The sequence below is a fragment of the Petromyzon marinus genome, chromosome 19 (assembly GCF_048934315.1).
Source record: "Petromyzon marinus isolate PM22_M1 ecotype Great Lakes invasive population chromosome 19, UKy_Petmar_22M1.pri1.0, whole genome shotgun sequence".
In the NCBI taxonomy this organism is placed as follows: domain Eukaryota; kingdom Metazoa; phylum Chordata; class Hyperoartia; order Petromyzontiformes; family Petromyzontidae; genus Petromyzon; species Petromyzon marinus.
The window spans coordinates 8,056,851-8,070,618 of record NC_133685.1 but is presented as its reverse complement, the minus strand read 5'-3'; the positions used below and the strand labels follow the sequence as shown (position 1 = coordinate 8,070,618).

Here is a 13,768-nt window from a genome sequence, read left to right as displayed (position 1 = left end):
TGTGTGTGTGTTTTGTGTGTTTGTGTGTGCTAACTCTGCTTGTGTGTTTGTGTGTGTTTTGTGTGTTTGTGTGTGTGTTAACTCTGCTTGTGTGTTTGTGTGTGTGTTTGTGTGTGTTATCTCTGCTTGTGTGTGTGTTTGTGTGTTTATATGTGTGTTAACTCTGCTTGTGTGTGTGTGTGTGGTTTGTGTGTGTGTGTTTGTGTGTGTGTTAACTCTGCTTGTGTGTGTGTTTGTGTGTGTGTTAACTCTGCTTGTGTGTTTGTGTGTGTTTTGTGTGTGTGTTAACTCTGCTTGTATGTTTGTGTGTATTTTGTGTGTTTGTGTGTATTTTGTGTGTGTGTGTTAACTCTGCTTGTGTGTGTGTGTATTTTGTGTGTGTGTGTTAACTCTGCTTGTGTGTTTGTGTTAACTCTGCTTGTGTGTGTGTTTTGTGGGTTTGTGTGTTTGTGTGTGTTAACTCTGCTTGTGTGTTTGTGTGTGTTTTGTGTGTTTGTGTGTGTTAAATCTGCTTGTGTGTTTGTTTTTGTGTGTTTGTGTGTGTTAACTCTGCTTGTGTGTTTGTGTGTGTTTGTGTGTGTGTTAACTCTGCTTGTGTGTTTTGTGTGTGTGTTTTGTGTGTTTGTGTGTGCTAACTCTGCTTGTGTGTTTGTGTGTGTTTTGTGTGTTTGTGTGTGTGTTAACTCTGCTTGTGTGTTTGTGTGTGTGTTTGTGTGTGTTATCTCTGCTTGTGTGTGTGTTTGTGTGTTTATATGTGTGTTAACTCTGCTTGTGTGTGTGTGTGTGGTTTGTGTGTGTGTGTTTGTGTGTGTGTTAACTCTGCTTGTGTGTGTGTTTGTGTGTGTGTTAACTCTGCTTGTGTGTTTGTGTGTGTTTTGTGTGTGTGTTAACTCTGCTTGTATGTTTGTGTGTATTTTGTGTGTTTGTGTGTATTTTGTGTGTGTGTGTTAACTCTGCTTGTGTGTGTGTGTATTTTGTGTGTGTGTGTTAACTCTGCTTGTGTGTGTGTGTGTGTTTTGTGTGTTTTAACTCTTGCTTGTGTGTTTGTGTGTGTTAACTCTGCTTGTGTGTTAATTCTGCTTGTGTGTGTGTGTTAATTCTGCTTGTGTGTGTTTGTGTGTGTGTTAATTCTGCTTGTGTGTGTTTGTGTGTGTGTTAATTCTGCTTGTGTGTGTTTGTGTGTGTGTTAATTCTGCTTGTGTGTGTTTGTGTGTGTGTTAATTCTGCTTGTGTGTGTGTTTGTGTGTGTGTTAATTCTGCTTGTGTGTGTTTGTGTGTGTGTTAATTCTGCTTGTGTGTGTTTGTTAATTCTGCTTGTGTGTGTTTGTGTGTATTTGTGTGTTCACTCTGCTTGTGTGTGTTTGTGTGTTCACTCTGCTTGTGTGTGTTTGTGTGTGTTTGTGTGTTCACTCTGCTTGTGTGTGTTTGTGTGTTCACTCTGCTTGTGTGTGTTTGTGTGTGTTTGTGTGTTCACTCTGCTTGTGTGTGTTTGTGTGTTCACTCTGCTTGTGTGTGTTTGTGTGTTCACTCTGCTTGTGTGTGTTTGTGTCAACTGTTGGTGTGTTTGTGTGTGTGTGTTAACGCTGCTTGTCTGCTTGTGTTTGTGTGTGTTTGTGTGTTCACTCTCCTTGTGTGTTTGTGTCAACTGTTGGTGTGTTTGTGTGTGTGTGTTAACTCTGCTTGTGTGTGTTAACGCTGCTTGTCTGCTTGTGTTTGTGTGTGTTCACTCTTGAGTGTGCACCGCAGCAAAAGCAGCAGCAGCAGCAGCGACATCGCCACAGAATGCGCGTGTTTTATTTGACCTGTGCTAAAGAGCTTAGTAGCTCATCGGATTTCTCCAGGATATAGAGACCGATTCTGATATTCTATTCGGTATATTCGATGCCCCCTTGTAATGTGAACGTGTCACAGAGCTGTAGATAATGTCGTTCAAGATGATTCCTGTTGCTCTTCAAGTGGGCAGCGGTAGTGGTGTGGTTTAGCCCACTGCTGCTGCTGCTAAGTCGGTCGCGAAAAATCTTGAACCGATCCTAGGTCGACTCGGCCTCAAATGAGTTTACCTGGCGCGGTGTGTGTGTGAAATAAGCGATGGTTGGAGACTTAAGGCGGCCGGGCGGGTCACAGCACAGTAGCCCCAGCTGGTGTTCGCAAACAGTTCACTCGCACACAAAAACATTACGATGATCCATTTATAGATACCCCACGGATTTTATGGCTGCAGCGTACGCCGCCATCACTCCCTATGATGCAATGGGGTATCTACACATGGATCACGTGTGTGCGTGACGACACGTTATGGGGAACGGGAGATCGACACCAACAGCGGTGATGGGCCTCCCCTAGGTCGACTCGGCCTCAAATGAGTACCTGGTGCGGTGTGTAGTAAACATCGCCACTGGGGGGGAGACAAAGGCGGTCGGGCGTGGTTGCTGGCCACCCACCCCCTCGTGTGCCGTGCCGGCCTTCATAGCTGCTGCTCGCTAACAGCACTTGCCCCTACAGTCTGTTAAGGCTACCCGGGGGATCTTTATCTTGTTGTGCGAGAGGGGGCGTGGTGAGGGAGGGCGTGGTGAGGGGGCGTGGTGAGGGGGCGTGGTGAGGGGGGGGGTGAGGGGGGGGGTGAGGGGGAGGGGCGTTGTGAGGGGGGCGTGGTGAGGGCGTGGTGAGGGAGGGCGTGGTGAGGGGGGAGGGAGTGGTGAGGGGGGAGGGAGTGGTGAGGGGGGGTGGTGGGTGGTGAGGGGGGGGTGGTGAGTGGTGGTAGGTGGTGAGGGGGGATGGGGTGGGGAGGGGGGAGGGAGTGGTGAGGGTGGTGAGTGGTGAGGGGGGTGGTGAGTGGTGAGGGTGGTGAGGGTGGTGAGTGGTGAGGGGGGGGGTGGTGAGTGGTGAGGGGGTGGTGAGTGGTGAGTGGTGAGGGGGTGGTGAGTGGTGAGGGGGGGGCGGTGAGTGATGAGGGTGGTGAGTGGTGAAGGTGGTGAGTGGTGAGTGGGGGGTGTGAGTGGTGAGGGGGGGGTGGTGAGTGGTGAGGGGTGGTTAGTGGTGGGTGTTGAGTGGTGAGTGGGTGGTGAGTGGTGAGGGGGGTGGTGAGTGGTTGGTGAGTGGTGAGTGGGTGGTGAGTGGTGAATGGTGAGTGGTGAGTGAGTGGTGAGGGTGGTGAGTAGTGAGTGGGTGGTGAGTAGTGAGTGGTGGGGGTGGTGAGTGGTGAGGGTGGTGAGTGATGGGTGGTGAGTGGTGAGTGGGTGGTGAGGGTGAGTGGGTGGTGAGTGGTGAGGGTGAGTGGTGAGGGTGAGTGGTGAGGGTGGTGAGTGATGAGTGGTGAGTGATGAGTGGTGAGGGTGATGAGGGTGGTGAGTGGTGAGGGGGTGGTGAGTGGTGAGGGTGGTGAGAGTGGTGAGTGGGGCTGTAGTCCTCTCTGGTGGCCACTCTCGGAATGGCATGCTGGTTCCACGATTAATCAGCACGACTGCACTTAGCGTATACTGTATATTTCAAACTACAATTATCGCGTTATTTGGTAAATCATTAGTGAGGAAATCAAAATAATATTGAATGAAAATGAAATGAACAACAATAATCCCGAAATAACGACATGTTATAAAAAATGCCCCGCAGTTGATACGATTACCGTGGATGGTATATTTGACAATATTTCAGAGGGCTTATCACCACGTCGCGGCAACCCCCCCCCCCCAGACTCCATCCCGTCATACAAACGTGGAATTTCCAGGACTGGCGCAGGATGAGTGCCACTCGGCTTCAAACTCGTCATGCGTCGTTGTGGAACGTTATGGGTCATATCCTACGTAAATAACCGTTCTCTTCACATGTTAACAGATCTGTGTAGTCGATTGGCCACATTGGCTTTCCAAACCAATAATATTGGGAGCAGTTCTATCTCCGTGTCAATCTATCGCTATGTTGCCATCCGTATTTGGAGTTTGCTTTCTCTCCCTCCCTGTGGCCGCTTGGATTTTTTTTTACAGGACCCCTCCGGGTTTCCCCCCCTACCTCCCCTCCACATTTTTAGAATCAACATCACGCATTGAAAGTACTTTGCTACAGCGATAAATTGTCACGTGATGACGATCGGCCACTTCACTGAGCTATCACTTGTGACAGCGAGGTCGATTCTGCAAAAGAGCTAAGCAGCTCAGTGGATCTTGACTGTTAAGATATAAAGTGTCTGTCTCTGTGTCTCTGTGTCTATCTCTCTCTGTTCTGGGGAGCGATAGTGTCGCGGTTAGCGCGCTGCGCTATGAACCTGGCGACCCGGGTTCGATTCCCGCTCACGGCCAACACCAGTGACGATTATCTGAACCGGTCCCGGGCCTCCCCTAGGTTGACTTAGCATCAAATGATTACCCGGTGCGGTGTGTAAACATTGCCACTAGGGAGACAAAGGCGGTCGGGCGTGGTGCTGGCCACCCACCCCCTCGTGTACCGTTCCGGCCTTCATAGGTGCTACTCGCTAACAGCACTTGCCCCTACAGTCTGTTAAGGCTATATGGGGGGGTTTTTTGTCTTTGTCTATCTCTCTCTGTGTATCACTAACGGTGCCATTGTTGATGTCTTCCCCCTCTTCTTTCCCCATCCCTCCTCGTCCTCCCTCCCCACCTCCTCCTCCCACTTCCCCTCTTCCTCTCTCTGCCCCCCCCCCCCATCCTCCTCGTCGTCACAGTGAATGAGCCACCCGATGATGCACCGCACGACGCGCATCAAGATGACGGAGTTTAATCCGCACCTCATCTGCGTGCTGTGCGGGGGATACTTCATCGATGCCACCACCATCACTGAGTGTCTCCACTCGTGTACGCACACGCACACGTACACACTCGTGTACGCAGGCACACACACACACATACACAAAGATCCCCCGTATACGCCTTAACCGACTGTTGGGGCAAGTGCTTTTAGCAAGCACTGGGGAGACAAAGGCGGCCGGGCCTGGTGCTGGCCACCCCACCCCCTCTCGTGCCCATACCAACTCTTTTAGGTGCTCACTGACATCACTTTGTTCAAGCTATTCGGGGGATCTTTGTTTTTTGTTGTGGGGAGCAGTGGCACAGTGGTTAGCACACCGCGCTACGGACACGGCCACCCCCAGTTCAGATTCCAGCTCGTGACCAATAACAGTGGCAAATATTTTAACCGGATTCTTGGCCTCTTCTACATCGACTCAGCCTTAAATGAGCACCTGGTACGGTGTGGTGTAAATATCAGCACTGGGGAGACAAAGGTGGCCGGGCGTCATCCTGGCCACAGCACTCGTGTGCCATAGCGGCGTTCATAGGTGCTTGCTATAACAGCACTTGCCCCAACGGCCTGTGGTGGGTTATACCGGGGGCGACCGTTACCTTTGTCTTTGTCCCTTCGCAGTCTGCAAGACGTGCATCGTCCGCTACCTGGAGTCGAGCAAGTTCTGCCCGGTGTGTGACGTCCAGGTGCACAAGACCCGGCCACTCCTAAACCTCAGGTTAGTACGGGCTTGGCTGTGGGGTACGGTGGTGCGAAATAAGTTCAGCACACTCGGGTGACTCGGCCTGGAGTCCCAGGCCTCGCCGCACGTGCATTGGCACCTCGTCGCACTCGTCGCGCACAAAGTGCTTGCCGCAAATGAACCGCACAATACCTCGCTGCTGACCTCGCTGCTGATCTTGTCGAGGAGCGTAAACCATCATCGCACGAAACTCCCCGGTCATCCTCGCAGCAGCAGCAGCAGCAGCGGCGGCGGCTTTTGGCTGTGGTCACCGCATCGCGCGCTTTCAGATGCGCCTCTGCGGCCGTCTGGAACGCTCTTCCTTCCGATATCAGGAAGGCACCAGAGGCTGTGCACTTTAAAAATCCCAGATTGAAAATTAATTTGTTTACGACTGCTTTTTGCGTTTAGTTTTCTGTCCTTCCCCCGCACCTCCGATTAGCACGGCTGGCTACGTACGGTGCGAAAAAAGTTCAACCTCCAGCGTCGGCACAGCTCCTACAGCGAGGCAGCAGCCGCGCGGGGACACCACGGGCACGTTTCCCCCAAAGCTTAAAAAAATACTTGAAAATTAAAGATAAACAAAAGTGCCACTTTTTGACCTCGTGTTTTGAAGTTAAGTCTTTACACTACCATAATAGAGGTTTGCGTTTTTTTTGGGTTAGATTTCGCAAATATATAAGTTTGTCGTTAAACCCACCACCACCCGACACGGCCAACTAGTGAGTGTTGTCACGTAAACAGAACTTGACAAATTCGTCACTAGTACAGCACACCGGTGTGTTGGAGAGCCAAGCCACAACATTTACAAACTGAGTACGACGTTTCGCCGGTAATTACAACCAGCTTCATCAGGCGGCAGCCAGATGGAGATGACAGCGCCACGTTCGCACGCGTGCCACTAACGCGTCCCTCGTGTCTCAGGTCCGACAAGACTTTGCAAGACATCGTCTACAAACTCGTCCCCGGTCTCTTCAAAGGTGAACCCCTTTGTGCTCGCGGTGTCCCCTTGGCATTACAACAAAGACGAAGACCCCCGCCCCCCCCCCCCCCCCCGTCTAGCCGTCAACAGACTGTTGGGGTGGGGGGGGGCGAGTGTTGTCCGCGAGTAGCAGCACCTAATGAAGGCCGGCATTGTGGCACGCGAGGAGGAGGGGTGGTGTTGCTTTTTCCCCTCCCTGTGCTGATGCGTACGCAATGATGCACTTAGATACTCGTTTTGGCGGTGGTGTGGTGTTGGTGGTGGTGTGGTCGTGGCCTCAAGGTGCACATGGCCTGGCACAAGCGTCGTGGTGACGTCGCCGCCACTTAGTGGCGAATGGCGGTTGTTGTTGTTGTCGTGGTAACATCTTGATCTTGGCAATGGAGACGGTGCCTTTCCCATTTCACGGTATAAAAACAGAGTCCCCCTCCCTCCCCCCCCCCCCCGCACTGGTTATAAATCCTAATTTGATTATCTATCCAGGAAGGCATCACCGATTCTCAAGACCGTTTTCTGGGGTCCCGCGTTCCCCTGTTCCCGTTTCCCCATGTTCACACGTTCCCCTGCGTGTCGCTGCAGATGAGATGAAGAGGAGGAGAGACTTCTACTCGGCACACCCTGCGGCTGACGGTGAGTGGGACCTCTCCTGCGGCACGCGGTGGCGGTTTCTCTGGCGATGTCGCGATGATGCCAGTGGTGGTGATTGATACAGGAGGTCGTGGATATGATCCTGACCCCCCTGACGCCTGCTGTATATTTGAAGTTTGCGTGTCTCTCTCTCTCTCTCTCCGTGGTCGCGTGGATTTTTCTCCAGGACCTGCGGTTTTTCTCCCCCCGCATTTCGAATCGACATCGCACGTTCAAATGTCCACGTGACAATAAGCCGCCACTTCGTTGGGCTGTCATTTGTGATGGACAGGTCTCTTCTGAAAAATGAGCTACATAGCTCAGTGGGCCTTGCCTGGTAGTCAAAAGGAGATGCGTTTGCGGTCAGTTTCAGATTCGTTTTTATAGTGGCAGGGGAGGACCGGCCTTGCCCGCGACGCGCCATCGCACTGGCTGCCAGCACAGTCCACGGAGCGCAGGCGTTACACGACCGCTGGCGCTGGACGCATGTTGTATGTATGTTGTATGTATGTTGTATGTATGTTGTACGTATGTTGATGTTATTTCTGACCGTACATAGCCAAACTGCGCTAATCGAAGGTGCCGGTCAAGGAGATGTAATGTACCGATCGCGGCGTGGGGACCCGGGCCGTTGTCGCCGTCCATGCCGCACGGTGGGGTTCTTGGCGTGTTCTTAGCGTGACGCCGGTTTCCCCATCCCCCCCCCCCCGCCCGTCGTTTGCAGTCGGCTCCAACGAGGCGCGGGGAGAAGTGGCGGATGAAGACAAGCAGATCATCACCGACGACGAGATCATCAGCCTGTCTATCGAGTACCACCATGCAGCCGCCAGCCACACGTGAGTGGTGCAGTCACACCACGGCTGTGGCGGTGGTGGTGGTGATGATGATCGTGCTGGTGGTCATGATGATGATGGTGCTGCTGGTGGTGCTTTAGTAATGAATTATCTTGTAATTTCTTGTTTGTGCGGTGAGTTATCATCACTTAACCTATGCGGCTTGCCATCAGAACGGAGCGGACTTTCAATCCTACTCGCCAGGGTTCACTCGGCCCATCGTCTCTTCTTCCAGGGGGGTCAATGAATGAACTTTTGCTCTGTACGGAAATCAACAGCAGTGGGCTTGTGCCGTGCGCAAAACTCACTCCCGGCCATAGTAATGTGCAATTTCCACCACTGGCCCGGAGCAGGAAAGGGTCAAGTTTACGTTTGCGTTACACCCCTGTGTGGTTTCCGCGCCCGGCACAAATCTGCCACTCAAAGCGCCATAATTTACCCGCGCCTCCGATTCGCGCGGTTGGCTACGTACGATGGCAGAAAAAGTTCAACTCTCAGGGCAGCATCACATTTGTAGTACCCAGCGTGAAATTCGAAAATTCTAACAAATGAGCGAATTTCTGTTTTTTTATATACGTATATTTTTTTTACACGTTACTGTTTATCACTTTGTGCTGCCGGACGCCACGCGGAACAGCGGTGACGTTGACTGCGTTTTTGTTTTTTCAGCGCTCCCAACAGCGAGGAATTCAAGATCAACGGCAAGGTAAAAGCTGCTGCGTGGCTCGTGGGTGGGGGCGGCCACAGAGGGCTGAGCTCCCTGCATCCCCCACTGAAGTCTCGGCCGTTCTAACAGCAGTAGTGGTTTTGATTTAAAGCTTTCGTGACCGCAGGGATTCATATTCTTGGTTCTTTCGGTAAAGTCACCACGTAGAAGGGAAACAATGAAATAATAAAAATATAAAACAATAAAATTCTCACGACGTTTCGACTGCAACACAAGCAATCGTCATCAGGTGTGAAAACCACAGCAAGAAAATTAGGTGTTTTTATTGTTTAAACCGTCATCACGCAAACTCCGGTTGTCGCCCTCGCAGCAGCAGCAGCAGCAGCGGCGGCCCTTTCCGAACGGATCGGCATTGTGGCCCCGCGCTTAGTCTCCTGAGCACGTACCGTTTGATGAGAGTTGATGAACCCCCTCCCTCTCCGCTGAGTAGTTTGCCGCACCTAGGCCCCCCCTTTTAATACGGCCACGCTGCAGGACCTCCGCGTGCTGTGTTTAATGCCTGCCGTGTCACCCCGTGCCGCTGTCATCCCATGTCACCTTGTGTCACCCCGTGCCGCTGTGTCACCCCGTGCCGCTGTGTCACCCCGTGTCACCCCGTGTCACCCCGTGTCACCCCGTGTCACCCCGTGCCACTGTGTCACCCCGTGTCACCCCGTGTCACCCCGTGTCACCCCGTGCCACTGTGTCACCCCGTGTCACCCCGTGTCACCCTGTGTCACCCCGTGCCACTGTGTCACCCCGTGTCACCCCGTGTCACCCCGTGCCACCCCGTGTCACCCCGTGCCGCTGTGTCACCCCGTGCCACCCCGTGTCGCCGTGTCACCCCGTGCTGCTGTGTCACCCCGTGTCACCCCGTGTCACCCCGTGTCACCCCGTGTCACCCCGTGCCACTGTGTCACCCCGTGTCACCCCGTGTCACCCCGTGTCACCCCGTGCCACTGTGTCACCCCGTGTCACCCCGTGTCACCCTGTGTCACCCCGTGCCACTGTGTCACCCCGTGTCACCCCGTGTCACCCCGTGCCACCCCGTGTCACCCCGTGCCGCTGTGTCACCCCGTGCCACCCCGTGTCGCCGTGTCACCCCGTGCTGCTGTGTCACCCCGTGTCACCCCGTGTCACCCCGTGTCACCCCGTGTCACCCCATGCCACTGTGTCACCCCGTGCCGCTGTGTCACCCCGTGTCACCCCGTGTCACCCCGTGCCACTGTGTCACCCCGTGTCACCCCGTGTCACCCCGTGCCGCTGTGTCACCCTGTGTCACCCCGTGTCACCCCGTGTCACCCCGTGCCGCTGTGTCACCCCGTGTCACCCCGCGTCACCCCGTGTCACCCCGCGTCACCCCGTGCTGCTGTAGGACTGCGCTAAGCGCTACCTGCAGTGCCCAGCCGCCATGGCGGTGATGCACCTGCGGAAATTCCTGAGAAACAAAATGGACATCCCCAGCAACTACCAGGTGAGCTCACGCTACGTTAACAAACGGCGGCCTGTGTGATACGCTAGCAAACGGCAGTCAGTGTGCGACAATGACAAATGGCGGTCCGAGTGCTACGGCACGCTTTGCAGATTTCCCTGGACAGGCAGCTGCCTCTTAGCAGAGCACAACGCTGGAGGGGAAAGTCTGGGCGCAGGTGGCAACAAAAACCCCGCGGTGGCACTTGAACATCCGGCTTTGTGCGCGCGTTGTTTTTCCTGAATCTTGCGTGTCTCTAGTTACGTATGTATATGTGTGTGTACGCGTGCATACAAGGGGTAGCGGCAGCGGTTAGCGTACCACGCTACGATCCCGGCGACCCGAGTTCAATTTCCCGCTCAAAGCCACCAACGGTGACGGTCCTGGGCCTCCTCCCTACCTAGGTCGACTCTGCCTCAAATGAGTACCTGGTACGGCGGTGTGTAGTAAACATCGCCACGGGGGAGGCAAAGACGGCCGGGGATGGTGCTGGCCACCCACCCCCTCGTGTGTACCACTTGACCCCCCCCAACAGTCTGTTACAGGCTACACAGGGGGCGGGGAGGCGAGAATGATCTTTTGTCGTCTTTGTACGCGCGGGAGCTGCGTGACCGCGCGCCTGACCGCACCGTTCCGCAGGTAGACGTCATGTACGAGGACGAGAGCCTCAAGGACTACTACACGCTCATGGACATCGCGTACATCTACGCGTGGAGACGGGTAAGCGAGCAGCACCCGGAGGCTGTCCTGGCCCTGCCCCCTTGCTTGCCCCTCTACCCCACCCCCGACGCTTGCAGGCTCCGAGCCAGGTGCTGGCAAGTGCCAGCACCCGCGCGCGCATGCTGTTGGTGGTGAGAGCGGTGGTGCAGCGGTTAGCGTGCCGTGCGCTTTATGAATCCCGCTCGGCGACCACCAACGCCGGTGACAATTGATCGGAACCGGTCCTGGGCCTCCCCCAGGTCGACTCAGCCTCAAATGAGTACCTGGTGCAGTGCGTAAAAATATCGCCACTAGGGAGGCAAAGACGGCCGGGCGTGGTGCTGGCCGCCCACCCCCACATGTGCCGTGCCGGCCTTCATAGGTGCTACTCACTAATAGCACTTGCCCTAACAGTCTGTTAAGGCTACTTGGGGGATCTTTGTCTTATTATGTGTGTGTGTGTGGTCACCGGTGTGTGCGCGTGTTCACTGGTGTGTGTGTGCGCGTGTTCACCGGTGTGTGTGTGTGCGCGTGTTCACCGGTGTGTGTGTGCGCGTGTTTACCGGTGTGTGTGTGTGTGCGCGTGTTCACCGGTGTGTGTGTGTGTGCGCGTGTTCACCGGTGTGTGTGTGTGCGCGTGTTCACCGGTGTGTGTGTGTGTGTGCGCGTGTTCACCGGTGTGTGTGTGTGTGCGCGCGCGTGTTCACCGGTGTGTGTGTGTGTGTGTGCGCGTGTTCACCGGTGTGTGTGTGTGCGCGTGTTCACCGGTGTGTGTGTGTGTGTGTGCGCGTGTTCACCGGTGTGTGTGTGTGCGCGCGTGTTCACCGGTGTGTGTGTGTGCGCGCGTGTTCACCGGTGTGTGTGTGTGTGCGTGTTCACCGGTGTGTGTGTGTGTGTGTTCACCGGTGTGTGTGTGTGTGTGTGTGCGCGTGTTCACCGGTGTGTGTGTGTGGGCAGGACGGGCCCCTGCCCCTGCGCTACCGCGTGTTCCCCGTGTGCGTGGGCATGCGGCGCGGGCAGCAGGAGGCGGCGCTGGAGGCACAGCTCAAGAGTCAGGCCCTGCGCGAGAGGAGACGCGGCCCCCCCCCTCTTACTCCCCCTCCCCCCCCCGCGACCTCCCCTGCGGGGCCGGCCCCGTCGGCCCCGTCAGCCTCGTCGGCCTCGTCGGCCCCGTCGGCCCCGTCGGCCCCGTTGGCCTCGTTGGCCCCGTCGGCCCCCTTGGCCCCGTCGGCCCCCTCCAACCGCAGCCCAACGCCAGCCTGCGCCGAGCGGCCCTTGCCTCCCTCGCAGCCAAACGGCCTCACCAACGGTGCCTCCTCCTCTACCGCCACCGCCACCGCCACCAGCACCGCCACCCGCACCGCCACCGCCATTGGCACGGCGGCGGCGGCGGGCCCCATCCATCCGACCGCCAAGAGCAACGGCAAAAGCAACGGCCTCAAGCGCCCGCGCCCGGGGGGCCATGGCGAGCGGCCCGGCCACGTGCCTCCGCGAGCGTCGCCCGCCGGCGCCCCCACCGCCGCCTCCTCCTCCTCCTGCTACTATGACCGGGCCTCTGCGTCGAGGCCCGTCGTAGGCCCCGGCAGGACCGCGTCGTCGGCCCCCGGCGTGCGGGCTGGAGTGGCGGCCCAACCGTTGGCTCTGACGACGCGGCTGCTTTCTCCTCCTCCTCCTCCTCCGTCGTCGTCGCCGTCGCTCGTGGCCGCGCGGAGAGCGAAGCTGCCCAAGTTGAGCAGTGGTAGCGGCCTGCAGGGGCCCACGCTGGGCTAGGAGATCGGTGTGGAGGGGCGCTCCCCCCCCCCCTCCCCCACCTCGGCCTCTGTCCGTCGTCGGCCACCCCGCACGCAGCAGCAGCTCGCCCCCCCCCCCCCCCCCAACCCCGGTCGCAACCCACATCGCCGTCGCCTCGGCTACCAACAAACATCGGAATCCTTCCCTATACTCCGTGTGTGTGCTTGTTGTTGTTTTTGTTTGTATTGTGTGTGCGTGTTGTTGTTTTTGTGCGTACTGTGTGTGTGCGTGTTATTGTTGTTGCGTGTACTGTGTGTGTGTGTATATATTTATAGGGTTGCTACCGGTCCACATTTGGCTTGGACAGGCCAGGAATTGGCATCTCTGTTCTGAAATCATCATCATCATCATCACGGTCCATGGGCAGATAGCCGGCCCCTGTAGATGTCCACTTAACATTTTATAATTTGTTTCCACTTTCCTCTGTCTTGTGCCAATATGGCTCAAGTAGTGGCCACATCTTTCTGGCACCAATCTCTTATGATGTCGTCATCAAGCCATTCTCTGTGAGGTCTTCCTCTCCTTCTGGTACCTTCCATTTTTCCCCGAACAACAAACTTATAATTCTTCTTGTTGTCGTCCGTCCTACATATATGTGTCCAAATAGTACCAGTTTCCTTCTCATCACTGTCCGTTCGGACAGCGGGAACGAATTTGTACCGAGATCTGCTATCGGTATTGTGTTGAACCACATTACGGAAGATCGCTGAGTACCGATAGACCTCGTGCCGACTCGGAAATGTGTCTGTGTTTGGTCTACGGTGGAAATGGTGGCAACCTTAATAGAGTGTACATCTCATTGGATTGTCAAGTGTTTAGGTAAAAATTGCCACAACTTGACGGTTATTAAAATGTAATGTGCTCGGATAAAAATAGGATTTTGAGTGCCTCGTGAATGCACAACATCCTGATGTGAAAACTGTGACGGCTTCCCCAGGGGTATTCCGTTTTTTTGTTTTCAGTCAAGCAGCAGAACAACAACGACAGTCGCAACAAGGCCCGATAACGCACGTTTTAATCTTCCCAGCAACGTGTTTGTCTCTTGCATTTTAAAATTTCAATAACAATGATTATTGACTCGTGACGTGCACAGTTTTCGCCCACTCGTAGAGAGAGAACGACTCGAGAGGGCGTGAGGAACCACGGGCGATCGCCAAAGCTCTGCGGTGCTCTCGATGCTAAGGTG

The 13,768-nt window shown here is 55.2% G+C and overlaps 1 protein-coding gene across 2 annotated transcripts in view; it reads left to right on the top strand.

Annotated features, from left to right (window-relative positions):
- The window catches only part of LOC116943874 (uncharacterized), a 54,240-nt gene extending 40,785 nt beyond the window's left edge, over positions 1 to 13,455 (top strand). For both annotated transcript variants that reach the window (XM_032957156.2, XM_076068132.1), the window contains exons 2-10: positions 4,676 to 4,805; positions 5,374 to 5,470; positions 6,398 to 6,453; positions 7,035 to 7,085; positions 7,807 to 7,918; positions 8,585 to 8,621; positions 9,997 to 10,095; positions 10,732 to 10,812; positions 11,749 to 13,455. In XM_032957156.2, coding sequence (XP_032813047.2) covers positions 4,679 to 4,805; positions 5,374 to 5,470; positions 6,398 to 6,453; positions 7,035 to 7,085; positions 7,807 to 7,918; positions 8,585 to 8,621; positions 9,997 to 10,095; positions 10,732 to 10,812; positions 11,749 to 12,561 — 1,473 coding nt within the window. In that variant the 5' untranslated portion in view covers positions 4,676 to 4,678 and the 3' untranslated portion in view covers positions 12,562 to 13,455. The remainder of the gene's footprint in view (positions 1 to 4,675; positions 4,806 to 5,373; positions 5,471 to 6,397; positions 6,454 to 7,034; positions 7,086 to 7,806; positions 7,919 to 8,584; positions 8,622 to 9,996; positions 10,096 to 10,731; positions 10,813 to 11,748) is intronic.
- Positions 13,456 to 13,768: the final 313 nt, after the last annotated feature.